At 38.1% G+C, this 18,737-nt stretch overlaps 1 protein-coding gene across 3 annotated transcripts in view; it reads right to left on the bottom strand.

Annotated features, from left to right (window-relative positions):
- LAMA2 (laminin subunit alpha 2) overlaps nt 1-18,737 on the bottom strand; it is a 583,497-nt gene that overhangs the window by 167,793 nt on the left and 396,967 nt on the right. For all 3 annotated transcript variants that reach the window (XM_049115400.1, XM_049115407.1, XM_049115415.1), the window contains one exon: nt 6,082-6,206. In XM_049115400.1, the coding sequence (XP_048971357.1) occupies nt 6,082-6,206 (125 nt within the window). The remainder of the gene's footprint in view (nt 1-6,081; nt 6,207-18,737) is intronic.

The raw sequence follows: 18,737 nt of genomic DNA, 5'->3' as shown, positions 1-18,737 counted from the left end.
AAATATGGCTAGAATTCATGTGCATTTGCCTGAAAGCAGAATAAGTATGACTGAATGTTTTTCAAGTAAAAAAAAAAAAAAAAGGTCCTAAAAGCTATATAACTTTTTTTCTGAAAATTCAGCCCAAATTGCCACTAGCACTTCAACACATGAAGTGTGAATAAATATTTCACTTAAAATAAGAATGCCTTTTCTAATTTACATACAGATTTCAAACTAAATTTATTTTAAACACAAAGTAATGTGATTTAGTGTGGGGAAAGGAGGGAAATTGCTCTACAAGAAAATGAATAAGATTTTCTGACAATTTTATGATCTTTTCTATTAAGCAGGTCTTCTAGAACTTGCCCTGTTCTTACTGCTGCACCGGTAGACCACAGCCAGTCAGGCTTTGCCGGGATTTCTGATCATCCTACCTTACAAAAGAAACACTTAGGAAGACTTGAAAACTAACCTGTACTAACACGCAGTTTTAGGTTGCTACAAACTTCTTTCAAGAGGATTCCCACTAGATAAAACCACAGGATGCACTGGGAACTTAGAAGGAAAAAATAATAATATATTTGTTGCAAAATGGTTATGCTGTAAATATCATTTATCTTTTTGTTGGTCTGCTAAAGAAGTTGATGCCGATAAGGATGTGTTGTGTATAGACCAGGGCCTCGACTCCTCTTGGGCAGGTGCCATGAGGAGCCTATTTTAACTGTCTTCTGGTGAGTTCAATCAATAGCACATGATTGAGTAATAAACTCTAACCTTTGCGAAATACATGAACAAATTGATCTACTACTCACACACTCATTATCCGACAAATTTATTTTTTGCCTTCTCAAAACAGATCCACAAATACATAATTGACACTTTCTGGCAAGCTTTTAGCTCTCTCAGTTAAAGCTTGATGCTGAGTGCATCTGCACACACACACACATACATGTGCATACACCACAAACTCATATATCACATTTCAAAGTCCTGTGTGTGTGTGTGTGTGTATGGCACTTGGAAACAAGTTTTTAGACTTTTCAAGTGAAACTCTAGAGAGCCAACATAATTAAACCATAATCCTCTACAGTAATATATCTGCCTCAATTACTATGCAAGAATGTTAGAATTCTCCTTGAATAGTTGATAGGAACGTTTTTGAGCTATGATATTATGGTGTTTTGAAACCTTTCCTTGAATCACATATAAGGGCTTACGAAGGAGGGTGTAGGGTTCACAGCTTACTTCAAGTTAGAGTAGATTCTTACTGCCTACAACTCCTTCATCCGCTCTTGGTTCTCATATGGTCTCCAGGGCCGCTCAGAAGTCCTTGTGCCATTCTCTCGGCAGCCGCCCTAGACGTTTCCTTATGTTTGCTAATTCCAAATTTGCCTCAAGAGAGTTTCTAAGATTTAGAGTTTGCTAGTCTGTCTTGTTCCCGTGGATACGATAGAGAGGAAATGGCTTCCTGGATCCCACCCCCTCCTCCTTTTTATCCTAATTCCCTGGTTGTCCTTTTTCAGTCTCCTTTGCTGACCACACATCGTGTCCTTGACCTCTTCATGTGCCTCCCACTTCAGTCTCCAGATTTCTCCCAGCCTGTCCTGTCCTCTCCCCTAGATGGTCTCGTTCAGTCTTGAAACCTTTGCACCTACCCTAAAGGATCTAACACCGAGTTTCCACCTCCAAAACACCAGCGACCTTTCTATGATTTTCCCCTTCTCATCGCCGGTCACTCTGTGCTTCCATTTGTTCTGCCGTGAACCACCGAGTCAACTCTGTCTCCCTTCCTCTCCCGTTCCACCTGCGCTCTACCTGAAACTGCTGCTCCTGCTGCCATCACCGGCATCACTGCCTGATGCTGTTCCAAGTCGCCTCCTGCCATTGGGAGACTTGGCAGCTAGGACATTTCATTGACCACGGAAGCTTCTCAGAATCATATGTTGGTCACTCTTCCCGGACACCACTCACTCTTCTCAGCTGCCCTGGATTCACGCTGTCTGCTAAGCATGGGCCAGTCCCCTGGCCAGTGTACCCGCTGTCTCCTCTGGCGGGCCTCTCCCCCAGGTAGGCACGCGGTTCCCCGCCCCCCATCACTCCATTCATCTCTATCCAAGCCTTTGTTTATGAAGATCTTCACTGGGGCCCCTCTCTAAAAGGGCACCGGCCACTCTCGATTCCCTGGTAGCACTTTTGCTGCCTGACGTTACATTATACATCTGCTGGTGTTGTGTTCGGCTTTACTGACGTCTGACCGGTAAATAAAACCATAACATAATTAAATTGTGCATGTGATGACTTGGTATACACATATGTACACATAAATGAACACATCTATCACCCCACATAGCTGCCTATATATATACATATATATATATATATATATATGTTTTTTTTTTTTTTTTGGTGAGAACATAGGTCCTATTTGCTTAGCAAGTTCCAATTATGCAATAAAGCATTATCAGCTACAGTTCCCATGTTATATATTAGTAGATCCTCAGATCTCCTTCGTCTTACACCTGAAATTGTATCCTTTTACCAGCCTCTCCCGGTTTCCCCCACTCCCCACCCCCTGGCAACAGCCATTCCACATTTGGTTTCAGTGGGTTCCTGTTTGTAAAATTCCACACGTTAAGTGAAACCACACAGTTTTTGTCTTTCTCTGTCTCGCAGAGATTGCTAGCGTGTTTGGGAAAGAACAAGGGACTCAGATGCGGCATCACCGGGGAAGAGGAGAGGGCACTGATTGGGAAAGGCGGTGAGATTGCAGAGGGTCAGGGTTTCTTCTACTTTGATGAAAAACTATCCGACCTTTCCTGGAGTAGGTGGTGGAAAACCCTGAGCAACGCTGCACAGTCACGGTGGTTGACGGTGTGTCATATTTGCTTTGGTAAGAAATACTGAAAAACTAACGTGTGGAAATGAGCGAGCATCATTCCCCATGCCTCACTCCTTCATTTTCCCTGGCTGTGCAGATCAGAGTCACCGAAAGGAGGTATCTCAGCCTCCTCCATCTGTGGTTCAGAATCTATGTTTTCTTTTCTTTTCTTTTCTTTTCTTTTCTTTTCTTTTCTTTTCTTTTCTTTTCTTTTCTTTTCTTTTTTCTTTTCTTTTTTTCTTTTTTCTTTCTTTCTTTCTTTCTTTCTTTCTTTCTTTCTTTCTTAGAATCTATCTTTCTATCTTGGGAAGAAGAGTCTCTCCTCTTTACTCTGGCTGGCTTCCTTGCTTTGTATTTTATTCATTCATTCATTCATTCATTCATTCTTTATTTATTTATTTATTTATTTATTTATTTATTTATTTATTTATTTTTCTTGCTTTGTATTTTAATTCTTCTCTTCTTACCACACACAGGTCTTTGGTTTGTTAATTAACATGTTAAACTTTAGGTGGTGGTGATAGGAGTGCATCCCAAAATCACTCTAGTAGGTTTGAACTAAAATTTCTTCTAATAATGCAGGGGAATAAAATCGAATAAAATTTTTAGAGGATATACGTATTTATAAAAATATGTATTATATGTATGTAAGTTTTTCACATACTGAGTTATGATATTTAAAAAAATGAATTCTTACAATGGTAGCAGTAAAGAAAGCTTGAAAGCCATTGAACTGGCCACCTTGATTTGGTATTTTGATTCTTACAGGGTTCTTTCCATAAAAATATACTTAAATTATAAAAATCACAGAAAACGAAAATGAAAACATACCCTTTTATCGATTCTGCTCACCGGTCACGGTAGCACTTTCTTTTCCTTGACGTTTCTTAAAGCGATAAACTGATATCCTGCTACCACGGTGCCTGTTTCCACTACTGACTGTCAAACTGCCCCACAACCCTCACCGGCAAGGGCATCCATGTGTATTTGGTCTCCTCTGGGAGCAGCTGCCCTCTCCCTGGGGGTGTCCTTAGCTGGGGGGGAGGGGTCTCAGTTCTCTTCCTGACAGCTCCCGTCTTGGCTCCTCTTTCTCTTCTGGTTTCTCTAGTGGAGGCCATTCCGTCTTTCCTTCTTTCCACGTGCTCCGCTTGGGTAACACGCCCCTGGGAAATCTTACCCAATTTCAATTCATTTATTAACATATCTCTTCCTTCATCTGCCCTTCCAATTCTATTTTCATTTTCTGCAGCTATTTGCATATTTCCATCTGGACAGATCTTTCATATTTAATTTTGAACCTATTTGGAGCATCGCTCTTCTGTCCTCTGCAGCAGCTCTCTCTTGAATTTCCGGTTCGGGTTAATCGATTTACTACCCTTCGTGAGGTCAACCCAGTTATCAACGCTTGTCTTCAACTCCTGCCTGGCCCCAACCCTTCAGACCAAATTTGTTAGCACTTCTGGAGAGCTGCATTCACCCATGTTCTTACAACCGTCCCCTTGTCTTCCTTCCTGTTCCTACGGCCTACCTTCAGGTTCTCATAAAAATTGCATAATTAGCACAACAGCTTAAATTAATCATGCTCTTCAATTTGTTCCTGGGCCTGTCTGAATTCAACATTTTACTTACCTCTCCCATAACAGTCTTCCTAAAGTGTGGCTCTGATCACATTAACCTTTTTTGCTTGTTTGTTTTAACTTAAAACTTGCAGTGTGTCCTCATTACGGAGAAAATTAAAGAACAATTTCTTAGATGGGTATGCAAGAATTTCTATAGCTTGGCCTCCATCCTCCTACTCCTCTTCACCTGCCGTTATGAGCTCTATCTGAACTCCATGCTGCAAGCTCTTGTTAGTTCGTAAACGTGAAGAACTGGTTCCTAAGCTTTTGTTCCTGTAATCTCCTGCTATCTCCACCAACAGAAACCTTCCCATCCACCGTTTATGATCTATTAGAAATGCTACTAATTCTTTCCATATGTTCTTAAAGCTTCCAAAATCGAGTGTGGTATTTTGTGCCTTTGAATTCCCTTGACATTTAAGTCGACTTCTCTTAAGACACGTTTTATTGTGAGCCTTTTCAACCGATGTTATGATTCATTGTTACCAAAGAAACGATCAGTTAATTGCTGAATCTTTCTAATCCAATGGCTCACATTTTAATAACAAAAAAAAATAGCATTCTCTTGTTTAAATCTGAGAGGGAGATTAGGGAGAGGAAAATAGACATAATATGACTTTTCATACACCTACCACTTGGTGGTTGGGTGAATAAATAGAAGAGTTTATCTAACAGTTTATATTTGACAAAAGATCTGTGATTCTCTTAAACAAAAAAAGACGAGCTTGCAGAAGAAAGGGAGACGATTTAGATGAAAATATTTTCAGATGTATATAAAGCCAATGATGAAGAAAAAAACCACAAAACAACTCAAGATAAGGTGTCCAGGATTCTAATTCTGACCAAACTGCTGTACAGTCTCCTCAAAAGCAAATTCTTAGAGAAAAAATTGCCCTACCAGGTAGAAATTGAAGTCTATAAATCACTTAGCTCGAAGTATAGACAGCCTTTGCAACAAGGGTTTTCATCAATATATAAACCAATGCAGAATGTGCAGACAGCACTGAAATAAAATATTCTGGCTTTTGTTTCCCCTTGTGGCTGTGTTTCCATGGTACCAAGCTCAGACCATCTTAACAGAAAAGGATTGTGATTCTGGAAAACATGGACTTATTTTGGAGCAGAAAAATAAGTCACCCTCCTTTAACTATTTTTTTTCAATTATTTTCTTGATAATTCTTTACAAATTGTGAATTAAACACACAAGATGAATGGAAAGAGTTGCAAAAGTCATATAATATGCACTCAAATAATTCTTCATAGCTGACTTTGTCAGAACTATATGCAAATACAAGATCCTTATAAAAGTGTATAAAATTATGCACATGTGTACATATATCATTTATTTCATAAACATAAATTATGTCAATATGAGAATTTACATTTTAATTAGTGAGTATTATTTATTTGGGACAGGCTTTGAATGGAAAAATAAACCATAGAGCGTTATGTGCTCACTTTTGTCATGTTTTTACATTGTTTAAAAAAATATCTTACATTGAGTTTTTGTCTACACGGAAAAAATAGTTAAATCATAGAAAGCCTTGTGCTACACAGATGGTGCTACTGATTGGGAAATATGGTAATATTTCTTAATCTTACTTGTTGCTGGAAGAAATTAGAGGGCAAGCACATTGCTGACAGTCATTTGGCAATCCCCTGACAATTCCATAATATCCCAGAGCACATCGTTCACAGAAGTCACCAGCAGTGTGATGTTGACAATTCTGTAAAAAAAAAAAAAAAAAATGGGGGGGTAGAGAAGTTTGTTTTTCATTTACTGAGAGTTAGAATGTAATTTTTCATACAGCTCCTGTGAACAGACACAGACACACACATATCATTGAAAAAGATCTTGATATATATATATATATACTTGATATATATATGTACACATATTATATATATATATATATGTATGTTTTGTTTTGTTTTGTTTTTAGAGAGAGAGAGAGAGGGTGGGTGGGGGGTGGGTTGGGGGAGAGGGAGAGGGAGAATCTTAAGCAGTCTCCATGCCCATCAGGGACATGACACTGCGAGGCTCCATCTCGTGACCCTGAGATCATGACCTGCACTGAAATCAAGAATTAGATGCTTAAGCAACTGAGCCACCTAGGCGCCCCTTGATATACATATTTTTAAAGAAATTCTTTCATAAGAGAAACTAATACTGGGCTGTTGTAGCTATACTGACAATAAGAATTTATTTTCTCTTTTCCTGTATCAATCTCTGTATAAATTTTCTCTTATTCTAATCTGGGGAACATACTTCACAAATTTATATAATTTATTATATCATCTGGACATTTATGTTTCTTCTCCACAAGGTGCTAGAAAAGTACTAAGAATGCTGGGACCTTAGTCCTAGCCTGTCAGAGGACGCTCTGAAACCAAACCAAGGTGGAAAGCATAAATGTTTTAAGAGGCAACGAGAGCAAAGAAAAAGGTCACCCAAGTTCCTACACTAAGAATGCTATTTATCTAATTCTTGCCATATGTTGATAACTCTTTATAAATAGAGAGCACCCAATTTGAAACCAGGAATCCCAGGTCAATATTTTCTTTTTCATGTTTGCATAATAAGAAGCACTCAGGTAATATGCTTTAAGATATTTCCATAAGGAAATGAGAATAGTTTCAGAATAGTGGGTAGTTTTGTAATTAAAATTCTCATAAAGTTGAATTATATTTAAAACACCGCAGTAATTCATATAATAAGGACATAGGGAGAGCTACGTGCCAGGTACTGAAAGGAATCAAGTGAAGGGGAAAAGGTAAAATGACATCCAACCCTACACTAATTTATTTCTACTTTGGGAAAGTAATTTTAAAATGGCAAATAAGAGGCATGGCAGCAGGAATGCAATATTGACTGTTTTCCAATGGAAATCTGATACTTGACTTTGGGAGTTCAGAAAAAGGAGGAAACAGGAGGAACATGGGGTTGTATTTTAGCTTGATTTTACAACACAGGGTTTAGAGTGATCAGAAGGATGACTTCTTATCAATGATATCAAAAGGAAAGTTGAGAAGCCAAAAAGTCAATAATATCACATGGTCTACCTTCGTGGGCTGATCTGAACAACTCAGTTGGAGCCACAGAGACACCCGTGGGCTCCATACTGAACTGGGCCCACATCTCTCATGCTGGGCTTCTGGCTGAATTCAATCAATCAAGAAACACATACTTAGTTTTCTGTGTGTGTCCTAATGGCCAGACAACGTCTGGTATGGGGTGTGTGCTTATTCACAACACACAGTAATTGAAGTCACTTCTCCAGACATTGCCATGGGATTGTAAATTTTTAGAACTTCTCTTGACTCTTTTTTTTTTTTTTCCTCAGAGTTTCTGCTATTGCATAAGGTGAAATCATGACATTACCATGTTCTGTTTTCTCCATTTTGGAGGCTATATTTGAAAATATGCCACTTACAGATGCTTTTATAATAAAGTGGATCCAGTTTCCTATATAATAGGATACAAATTTCAAATACTCTCATTCTTCATCCCCCTATTTTCAGAGAAAAGGAAGCACTCATCTGAGTTCCCCCAGCTTCCTTTGAAAGACTCACCATCTGTTTTGCAGTACTTTCCATCCCTCAGCATTTATTTCTGTCCATAGGAAGTGGTGCTTGTGCTTTGTCTAAAGCTACTCTCTTCCTAAACTGGATTCCTTGCCTTTCTGCCTCCCCCTTTTCATCAGCAATTGCACTTTTCCCTTCTTTGCTCATTTTTCCCATTAGCATTTGAAGTTGGTCCAGACTTCCGTAGCTCAAAAAGCATCTCTGGGGCCTCAAGTTTCTGGAAATTTCCATCCTATCCCTGATAAGCATTTTATTTTTATTTTTATTTTTCTAAAATATTTTATTTATTTATTCATGAGACACACACACACAGAGGGGGGGGGGAAAGGCAGAGACACAGGCAGAGGGAGAAGCAGGGTCCATGCAGGGAGCCTGATGTGGGACTCGATCCTGGGACTCCAGGATCACTCCCTTGGCAGAAGGCAGGCTCTAAACCGCTGAGCCACCCTGAGCCACCCAGGGATCCCCCTGATAAGCATTTTATTTATTTTATTTTATTTTATTTTATTTTATTTTATTTTATTTATTTTTTATTTCTTTTATTTCTTTATTATTTATTTATTTTTGTTTTCAAGAATTTTTTTTAATAATAAATTTATTTTTTATTGGTGTTCAATTTGGCAACATCAGAATAACACCCAGTGCTCATTTTAAAAGCATTGTTTACATTCCTGATTTCTGTATCTCCCTTCAGCTCTCTCCACTTTAAGAAAGCTTCTGATGTCACCATAACTCCAGGCTCACTAATAAGATCTTCATTGATAAACCAAAATTTACTGACAATAATAAGTCCTCATGATACATGAATTTTCTGCAGCAACTAATATTTCTGGCTACTCTTTGAAAATTTTCTTCCTATGGTTTCTTTAATGGTGGGGTCTGCTGATTTTTCTCCTAATTCTATGGCTACTCTTTCTTATGCTCCTTCGTGGACTCTTTCTTACCTTTCTGTGTAGGAAGATTGGTGTTGTTGATTCTAACTGTGGCTCTCACTTGTTCCTCCTACTTTTCTCACTCTACCTGGGTGATTTCACCCATTACTATGACTTTAGTTATCATCCATTTGCCAAAAACTCTAAATTTTATATAGTCAGGCCAGATAGCTCTAATGAGTTCTAGACTTACATTTCCAAATGTTTCCTGGACAGATCTTTTATATAACAAAAGTGCCTTGAATTTGAAATATCAAAACTTGAGCTCATCTCTCTTTAAACCTAATACTTCTATACTGTTCATTTCATCTGGAGTCACTCTCACCTGCTCAAATGCCAGGCCAGCAACCTAGAGGCCTCTCTCACCCCAGAGAGCCTGTTTGGTCAGTCCACTTAAGATGAAAAAAGGCCAAGTTTCAAGTCTAATGACTTTACAGAAATGTGGTTAACAGAGCAAGGTAATTTGTTGTATTTTATATTAGAATTTATTGTGTAAGTACCATGATCCTCTTTTATTCAGCTATCCAAGGCTTACCAGTATTTTAGCAATGAAATAGCCATCTCATATTTAAGAACAGCATAGCAAGAGATACTGGTTCCAAGATAAAATAATTACCTATGAACTCCAGTGTAAATCATTTGGAAAGGTGCCAAATGGTAAGAGTAAACTGGGGAGTGTTTTAAGAACATATTTTACATTTATGTAAATAAACATGTGCCAAAAAAAAAAAAGATCTTGAAAAATTACCAGCATTTTGCTTTGGTAAAAACAAACCCAGTGCATAATGAATTATTTTACATAACGTAATATAGCATTAATAATTGACTCAAACACTTGATGTTGATCATTACCAGAAATAGATTCAAAAATACGATTTGCTGCTTTTATACCTACCACTCTATGTAATTTCTTCATAGATCAAGCAAATATTTTAACCTTCTCTGGACAATCTTTCACAGGGTTGCTGACATACTAAACTTGGTTAACGAAACCAAATGTTCTGGTTAGGACCATAAACACAGCACATAAATCATGATGTTAATTTTGAAACTTTTTGACACAGACCCTTCATTCGACTTTCCTATTTTGAGACATACTTGTCTTGAATAGAAATTAACCTTTAGGAAAAATTCCTATGCTTTATATGTGTAACGAGAAGTTAAATTATATTCTCAAGAGTGATATTGTATGTTCTAGTACCTTTCCAATAACAGATTAGAATATATGATATGCATGGTTTTTTGCACATGGGAAAACTGGTGCTATATATTCCTTCCACTAAACCAAATAATATAACATTAGTACTATTTGGTTCCTTAGCTCTGAGGTGAAAAGTTGCTTAACTTAGCCTTCTTTCCTTAAAGGGATGCCTCCACACTTCCTCTTCAATATGTTACTGAATGAATGGATCCTCATAAGGCAGCCCTTTTCATCTTATACAATGATAAGCTATGAAGCTTTCCTTATGTTGAATGAAAACATGTCTCATTCTAATTTTTAGTCAATGATCCAAGTTCTGCCTTCTGATGCTGTGAAGAGTAAGTCTTATTTCCATTTCCCAAGGCAGTCCTCAAATGTCTACAAAATAGTATTATTTCTACATATTCTTCAAGTTAAACATTTGATAATCTTGACTACTCAGAATTTCTCTTAAAATACATATTAAAAGTCTCTACCTGAAATTTGCAAATAAAGTGACTGTACTCCCTTCCCTGATCTGAATCTTATAAACCTGACTCTGCAGTCAACTAAAAACTCCTATTTCACAGGAATTACTACCACATTCCATTTCCTCTGCTCTCTCCCTATAAACACTAGACTATAAGCTCCTAGAGGGCAAGGCCCCTGCATTCCTTACCTTGGTATCTTCTCATCACTTACCACAATACCTGCCCATTGGAAATATGTATTAAATGCCACAAGAATGAATAAAACAAATGAGCCTGCCTTACTTCAGAACCTTTTATATTAACTTCATCTTGTTAATTGTGGCTCATCTTTCCACCTGTCAGGCTCTTTTAGCTTCTTGACCACCATCTCATACATTAGGTAACACTTCGGCTCTACATCCTCTATTTGGTAGATCTCATCCAGATCACTGATGATTTTGAACAAGATGTGGTGAAACACAAAGCCTAGGTCTCATCACTGGAGATCTGAACATGCTTCAGGTGTAGAGCAACTTCTACAATCATCAGACTTGTTAATTGGTTACTAAGTTCAGTAACTTCTATACCTGTTAAACTTATTAACTGATTACTATCTGGCCCGATTCTTCAAACTTGTTTTTGAAAATATCATGAAACATTCTGTCAAATGCCTATTTAAACAAACCAGAGTTTGGATCATAGATCTGACCTGTACTGGCTTATGACATAAGCAAATTATTTCATTTCTGTCAGCATTCGTTCATCAACTGTAAAAGAAGGAACGATTTTAAACACCACAAGTTCACTGTAAGAATAAATGAGAAAATAAATCTGTCTGTAGTGATCAGCCTTGGTCCTGGCACACACGTGGACAGTGTTGGACATTTGGTAGCTGTTCCTATTTTTGCTGGATCTGAGATATGATGTGTTACACTTTCTGATGAATTTGATATTCTAATGGGATTCAAGAAGGGTCTCAGATATACATATAATAACCCTAGCAATTAGTCTGAAATGACTTATTTTGAGTGAACCTGTACTGATTTCTAATGAGCTGTATTTATTTTTCTACACTTGACAGATATTAGTTAAGTAAGCAATTCTCATGTTTTAGTGGAGATCAAAATCAATGTTTGCTACATTTTACTTTCGTTTGTAAATCCGGAGTGGCATTTCACTGCTTTCCATCCTATGGAAAATTTCATATTTTCATGATTTTTGCAAATATTTTTCATACATGACTCTTAATCATATTTGCAGATTCTATCAGTAGTCTCGGATAGAATTCACCTGGGCCTTCTAAATCAAATCATTTAATCAGATAACAGTGTGTGTGCTCTCTCACAGTCTGTAGGTAGCATTTTATAGTGGATTTGAAAACTGATTCTTAACATTTTAGCCAAGGATCTAATGGTTACTTAGATTTTCTAAGCATTAATGTTCAGAGTTGTAATGAAATGTCAACAATCTCTATTTGGTTAGGTTTTTAGATAAATTCAATAAGATAGGGTTTAACCTTAAACACGGTAGATTCTAGTTATACGTCTGTTTACCAAACATAGGACTAATTGCTTAATCATAGATGCTAGTGGTTTCAGATAACAGAGTAGATCATAATAATTTATTTTTTCATTTTAAAATAAGAATTGTGATAGAGTGAAAATAATATTTTCACAAATTATTTGGTCTTCAAAAGCTATTTGAGCTAGCTGAGAATTCAATTCAATATTCTCTTCAAAAAAAATGGAAAAAAATCGGAAAAATAATACTGACCATGGGGATGTAGTGATGGTATATACAGACAGTTGTAGATACAGATATATAGAGGTGTTTGTGTTATATCAACTTGGAAAAACTATCTATTTACCTACCTATCTACCTAAGAGGGTCTGCAGGTGTATGTTTCTTACTGATTAATGTTTATTCCCTAGCCTCTGCTTCCACTTGGCTTGGGGTTCAATGTGACATAGGTTTTGCTCTTCCATTTTGAAGAAAATTTTCCTTAAGGGACAATTGTCACTGAGCTATTGGTAGTAACACGTCTATGTGTAGGATATATTAATATCTAGAGTGAAGCAACAGTTCTCTGATAACTATCATCAGGAATTTGAAGAGAATAGTTACAAAGAGATGTGGATTTTATTTAAAAATTGAAATGCTTAGACCATGAAGTTTTCTATAGTGTTTTTCTTCCCCTCTCCATGTTTTTGAAGAAAGATCTAAAGAAAAAAGGTGAGGATATTTGGCATGGTGCCAGAGATAATGATTTTTTCATGTTTTGATTAATTATTATCTGATTGATTCTTAGACTATAAATGGCAGATAACATGTACGGTAATTACTATCTTCATAATCATAATCATCATCATCATCATCATCATTGTTCTCTCTTCTCTGAAGCTTACCATGTACTAAGTAGTGTTCTGTACCCTTTATATAGTATTTCATTAAATCCTTACAAAAACTATGGGTAGGTACTATTATTATCTTCATTTTATAAGTGAGGAAACTAAGACCCCATTGACTTGAGATAAACTGACTGGGCTCCCACAGCCCACAAGATATGAATCCAGGATTGGAACCAAGGCATCTGACCCCAGATTCATACTTATGACCACTCTGTCCAGAGTAGAGGGCATTGCTCTGTGTAATTGTGTTGATATTAAACTGGGATCCACACTACACATAGAAAAGAAGTAAGTATGCTTCAAGTTTCCTCAGTTACAGCATCAGAGTAATAATAGCTATTTCCTATTTGCCTCCTGGGGCTATTTCAAAGATGAATAAAGTTGCCTAAATTCAAAAGTTATATGTTCCCTGAAGGAAAATATAAAAATTCAGAGCACAGCTATTTATACTAGCTGTGCATGTTTGATGTGCACATGTATTTTTTTTTTCACTTCATTTGGGGATATTCCAAAACACAGACATGTAGCACAACAACAGCTACAATAGCCAATTGTTCTAAAGAGGACAATATAAAGACAATTTTTATTCTAAAAAATGAAATTAAACTTTATCCTTTATAAATGTCTTAAAATTAATCATATGGGGGTGTCTGGGTGTCTCAGTCAGCTGAGGATCCGACAGTTGATTACAGATTAGGTCACCATCTCAGGGTGTGAGGTCAAGCCCTGAGTAGGGCTTCATGCTCAGTGTGGAGTCTGCTTGAGATTCTTTTTCTCCCTCTCTTTCTGCCCCTCCCTCCACTCATGCTTTCTCTCTCTATATATAAAAGAAATAAATGTATCCTAAAAAAAATAAAATAATCTTATGAATGAAAAATAGCCCTGTTAAAAAATACCAGTAAAGATTACATAAGAAGGAAAAACGTACCTGATTCTCACTTAAGAATGTATAAATTAATCCCCTCTCTTGAAATTATTTATTGAATTTTACAAGCCAGCAGATTAGAGAGAGACTACCACACTGAACAAATAGCAATTATTTCAGGAATTCAAGAATGGTTAATATTATTCAGTTATTCATTCAGTTAATAATATCATTCATCACTCTGTTTAAGGTAAAAAGAAATATATGATCATATCTAAAATGTATATATTTAACACATCTTTACTTTTACTCTACTTCTCACAAATAAGCATATAATCAATTTCAATGTCCTAACCTGACTTGAAAGGAGATGTTTTTAAGAGACCAGGAATAAAAAGAAATTTCTCAACATGGTAAAGAATATTTATCTTAAGCTAAACACCAGCATCATACTTTGTGGTGAAAGACCTGAGGCATTCATATTAAAATTAGGCATAAGATAGGAGGCTATCTTCCTATATACAACCTTTTTAGAAGACTTAATGCAAAAACATAAAACTATTATAGTAGATACACCTTCTGGCAAGAAAAGTATTTGCAAATTATAACTATTTGCAAATAATATTATTATAAATATATAAATAACTGAAACAATCAACTGAGAAACACCTAGAACTAAAAACAAAGTGGTTGGCTATCAAACACATGTAAAAAAAAATCTATTCTATTAATGTTTATCAGTAGTGACAAGTTAGTAAATAAACTGAAGTGGAAAAGAATGTAATGTTCACCATTGAAGTAAAAATGTAAGATACATAGAAATAAGCTTAATGTAAGAAATGCATAACCTATATAGGTGATGATAAAAAACAGTTCACTGTGAGACACAAAAAGGTTTTGAATAGAAAAGAGTATTATACTTCTGGGTTGAGGGAGGATAACTAAATAGTGTAAAGACATTAATTCTTTACCCATAGGTTTAATGCCTTCCAATAAAAGTCCAGTAACATCTTTGGTGAAGAGATTGAAATTGTGAATCAGAATGTCCTCTAGAAGAATATATAATTACATCTAGTCAAGAAATTGGGAAAAGAAAAAGAAAGGGCCTTGGTTTGCCAGATTTTCATAAAATATTTATTTATTTATTTATTTATTTATTTATTTATTTATTTATTTATTTAAGATAGAGAGAAAAAGAGAAAGCATGAGCAAGGGGAGAGGCAGAGGGAGAAGCAGGCTCCCTACCGAGCAGGGAGCCTGATGTGAGGCTCGATTTCAGGACCCTGGGATCATGACCTGAGCTGAAGGCAGACACTTAACTGACTGAGAGCCACTCAGGGGCCCCTACATTGCCAGATATTATAATTTAGTATAAAATGAAGGTGGTCAGAATACTGTAACATGAACTAGAAGGTAAATAGCACAGAACAGATGACCTTTAACATATCTTAATATGGATAAACAAATTTGTATATATTCAGATACCATGATGTATCAAGGAGAAAAGGAAACGTTAGTAAATAAATATTTCTTTAAAGTAATATATACTTGAAGAACGATACCTCCTCATATCACAATAAATTCTAGAAGGATTAAAGATTTGGATCTAAGATTTAATCATAGAAACATTGGTAAATACCATGGTCTCTCAGTGTAGGTATTGAAAGGCATGTGCTTAGGCAAGATCACCATGGGAGTGAGCATAGTTAGAGAAGCCAACTGCTCCAAGGATTGAATCCTGCGAACCCCAGTATGTGGATTTGAGGCATGGAGGGAAACACAGCAAAGAAGATGCAAGGTGTAGTCACCTGGTTTAGCAATCCCTGGAACAGCATGTCCAGGGAACAAACCAAACAAAAACTTTCAAGAAGAATGGATGATTTAGAGTAGCAAATGCTGCTGATTGATTAAGAAAGATGAAGACTGGGGCACTTGGGTGGCTAGGTTAAACATCTGCCTTTGGCTCAAGTCATGGTCCCAGGGTCCTGGATCAAGCCCTGGGTCAGTCCCCTGCTCAGCAGGGATTGTGCTTCTTCCTCTCCTCCTCACCTATGCTCTCTCACTATCTTACTCTCTCTCTCTAAGATAAATAAATAAAATCTTAAAAAAAAAAAGAAAAAGAAAGAAGACTGATGGCTGAATATTAATCACTGGCTTCAGGATAGTGGTAGAGGCAAAAGCTTGATTTCAATAATTGAAGAGAGAATGGAAGAGAGAAACTATATAGAAAAGGAAATGTTAATAAATAAATATTTCTTTATTTATTAATAATTTTTGCCTCTACCACTATCCTGAAAAACTATAGAGAGTATAAACAACTCTTCACTGTATATAGGGAGGGGAATGAAGTGAGAGAAGTCAAGAAGGAAGGTGAAGTCCAGAGAGTTCATTTTTATTTTTATTTAATTAATTTTTTAAAAGATTCATCCATTTATGGGGTTCCTTGGGTGGCTCAGTCAGTTAAATGTCCAACTCCTGACTCTGGCTCAGCTCATGATCTCATATCCAACCCCATGTGGGGCTCCAGGCTCACTGTGGAGTCTGTTAAAGGTTCTCCCTCTTCCTCTGCACCCCCTCCTCCACGCACGCATGCATGTTCTCACTCTCTCTCTAAAATGAATAAATAAAATCTTTTTAAAAAGATTTTATTTATTTATTCATGACAAACAGAGAGAGAGAGAGAGAGAGAGAGAGGCAGAGACACAGGCAGAGGGAGAAGCAGGCTCCATGCAGGGAGTCCGATGTGGGACTTGATCCCAGGACTCCAGGATCATGCCCTGGGCCAACTGCTGAGTCACCCAGGGATTCCCCAAATAAGTAAAATCTTAAAAAAAGATTTATTCATTTGTTTCAGAATAGAGAGAGAGCACATGGACACATATACATGTGGGGGGAGGGGCAGAGGGAGAGAACCTTCGAGCAGACTCCCCACTGAGAATGGAGCCAGTTGCATGGCCCGATCCCATGACCCATGATATCATAATCCGAGCAGAAACCAAGAGCCTGTGGCTCAACCAACTGAGCCACTGAGGCGTCCCTGTTTTGTGTTTTGTTTTATTTTTTTTATTATTACTTTTTAAGATAGTAAAGGAACCAAAAAGTGATGATGCGAGAAAGAGGTAAATAGGGATGGGCAGAATGATGCCCTTGAGCAGGAGAAAGGGCTGGGATCTAGAGCATAAGTGCAGACTTGATCTTTTCTAGAAGTAAGAAAAGCTTATCCAAAATGATAGGAGTCAGTGATTGCACACAGACATAGAAAGGTGGTACACGTGGTAATGGAAGGTCGTTTTAGTTCTCTTCTAACTCCTTCTAATCAATAAAATAAGAAGCATGACTATCAGTTGAGAGTAAAGCAGGCAAAGGGTTGGGGGTGGGGTGTGGGGGCTTGAAGAGGAAGGGGAAGGTGTGAAGTAATCATCCAGAAATGTGGGGGAGCAAGAGGCCTGAGGGACAGTGGTACATTGCAGAGCCCACAAAGGGGCCATTGTGGGGAGTGAGGATGGATGTACAGGGGGACACGGCACAGTTGTGTTCCTCAACAGTGACATGGGCTTGGAAGGCACAGGTGTGGGGCCGTAGGACCGAACGAGGGCTAACTGGGCGGAAGCACGTGAAGGGGTAGCAAGAGGAACGAACATTCCAAGGCAGCGATCCTAACGAAGGGTCGTGAATGTTAAGCGGGTGGAGAGAGTGCGGGCACCAAGGAGCTAAGGAACCATGAAAAGGTGTGAGCATCGATGGTGAGACTAAAAGAGGCTGGAGCTGATGCGCCAAGAAGTGAACTAGAGAGAAAAGGGATGGTTGTCGGAGTAGAGGAGAGCTGCCCCCGAGACTGTGGAGGCACTGCTGTTTCTCATAATGACAAGTTCTAGGACAGCACTTTGGGGTGAAGACAAGAAACAGAGACAAGGGTATGAAAGAAGTGATTTCATGAACATTAGAGTCCCCAAGAATTATGACAGGAAGAGCACTGGAGAGAATGGCGATGATACGGAGGAAAGATCTCCAAGCAACGAGGTGGGTGAGCTGGGGGTTGGTAGAGAGCGTCAACGAGCAGGTGTCAAGTCGATGGGGCACGAGACTCAGCGTATTGTCATGGGGGAGGAAGGAGGAGGAAGGAGGATGATACGAGAGAGGCAATGGGGGCAGGGCCACCTGCCTACCTTCGGGCGGGTAGAGTGTGAAAGCAAGAGCCACCCCTTGGGGGGTATGGGGGGCACTGGGTCGGGGACAACGAAGCTCAGGGGACTTTAAATGAAGAGGGAGACTGGGTCTCCCCCTTGCTGAGTCTCCACCTTGAGTTCCAGAGGCCTCAGGGCAGGGGTTCAGGAGATGCGGGTTCAGGAGACGAGGTGGGGGGCTTAGCAACGTGGTGCCCGGAGCTGGCGAGGGTGAGCGTCTGGGGTGGCCCAGCTGGTGGCACAGCAGACCTGGACTTCTCGGGGGGCCGGAGGGGGCCGAGGGCATAGCGGGCTCTTAGTGGGGGTGTACCACCACCACCACCGAGAGGGCCTGGAACTCCAGGGTGAAGGGTAAATAGGGGATACCCAGTCAAAGACTAAAGATTCCCAAGAACATCCGGCAACATAACACGCTCGTAATCGGCACATTTGAAAAGCAAATGCCAAGACATGGTTTTATACGTTATTTATACCCACATGCGCACAATTCCTAGGAAATACCTAAAATATTAAACGTTTATGTTGAATTTTGGATGACTTGTATTTTTTAAAAATATTTTTACATGATTTCCAAATTCTTTATAAGTTTCTTATGGTATGTAATCAGAAAAAAAAAAAAAAGCCGCCTGTATGA

Source organism: Canis lupus, chromosome 1 (genome assembly GCF_003254725.2).
Source record: "Canis lupus dingo isolate Sandy chromosome 1, ASM325472v2, whole genome shotgun sequence".
In the NCBI taxonomy this organism is placed as follows: domain Eukaryota; kingdom Metazoa; phylum Chordata; class Mammalia; order Carnivora; family Canidae; genus Canis; species Canis lupus.
Note: the sequence above shows the minus strand (reverse complement) of the source record. Positions and strands in the feature narration are given on the sequence as shown.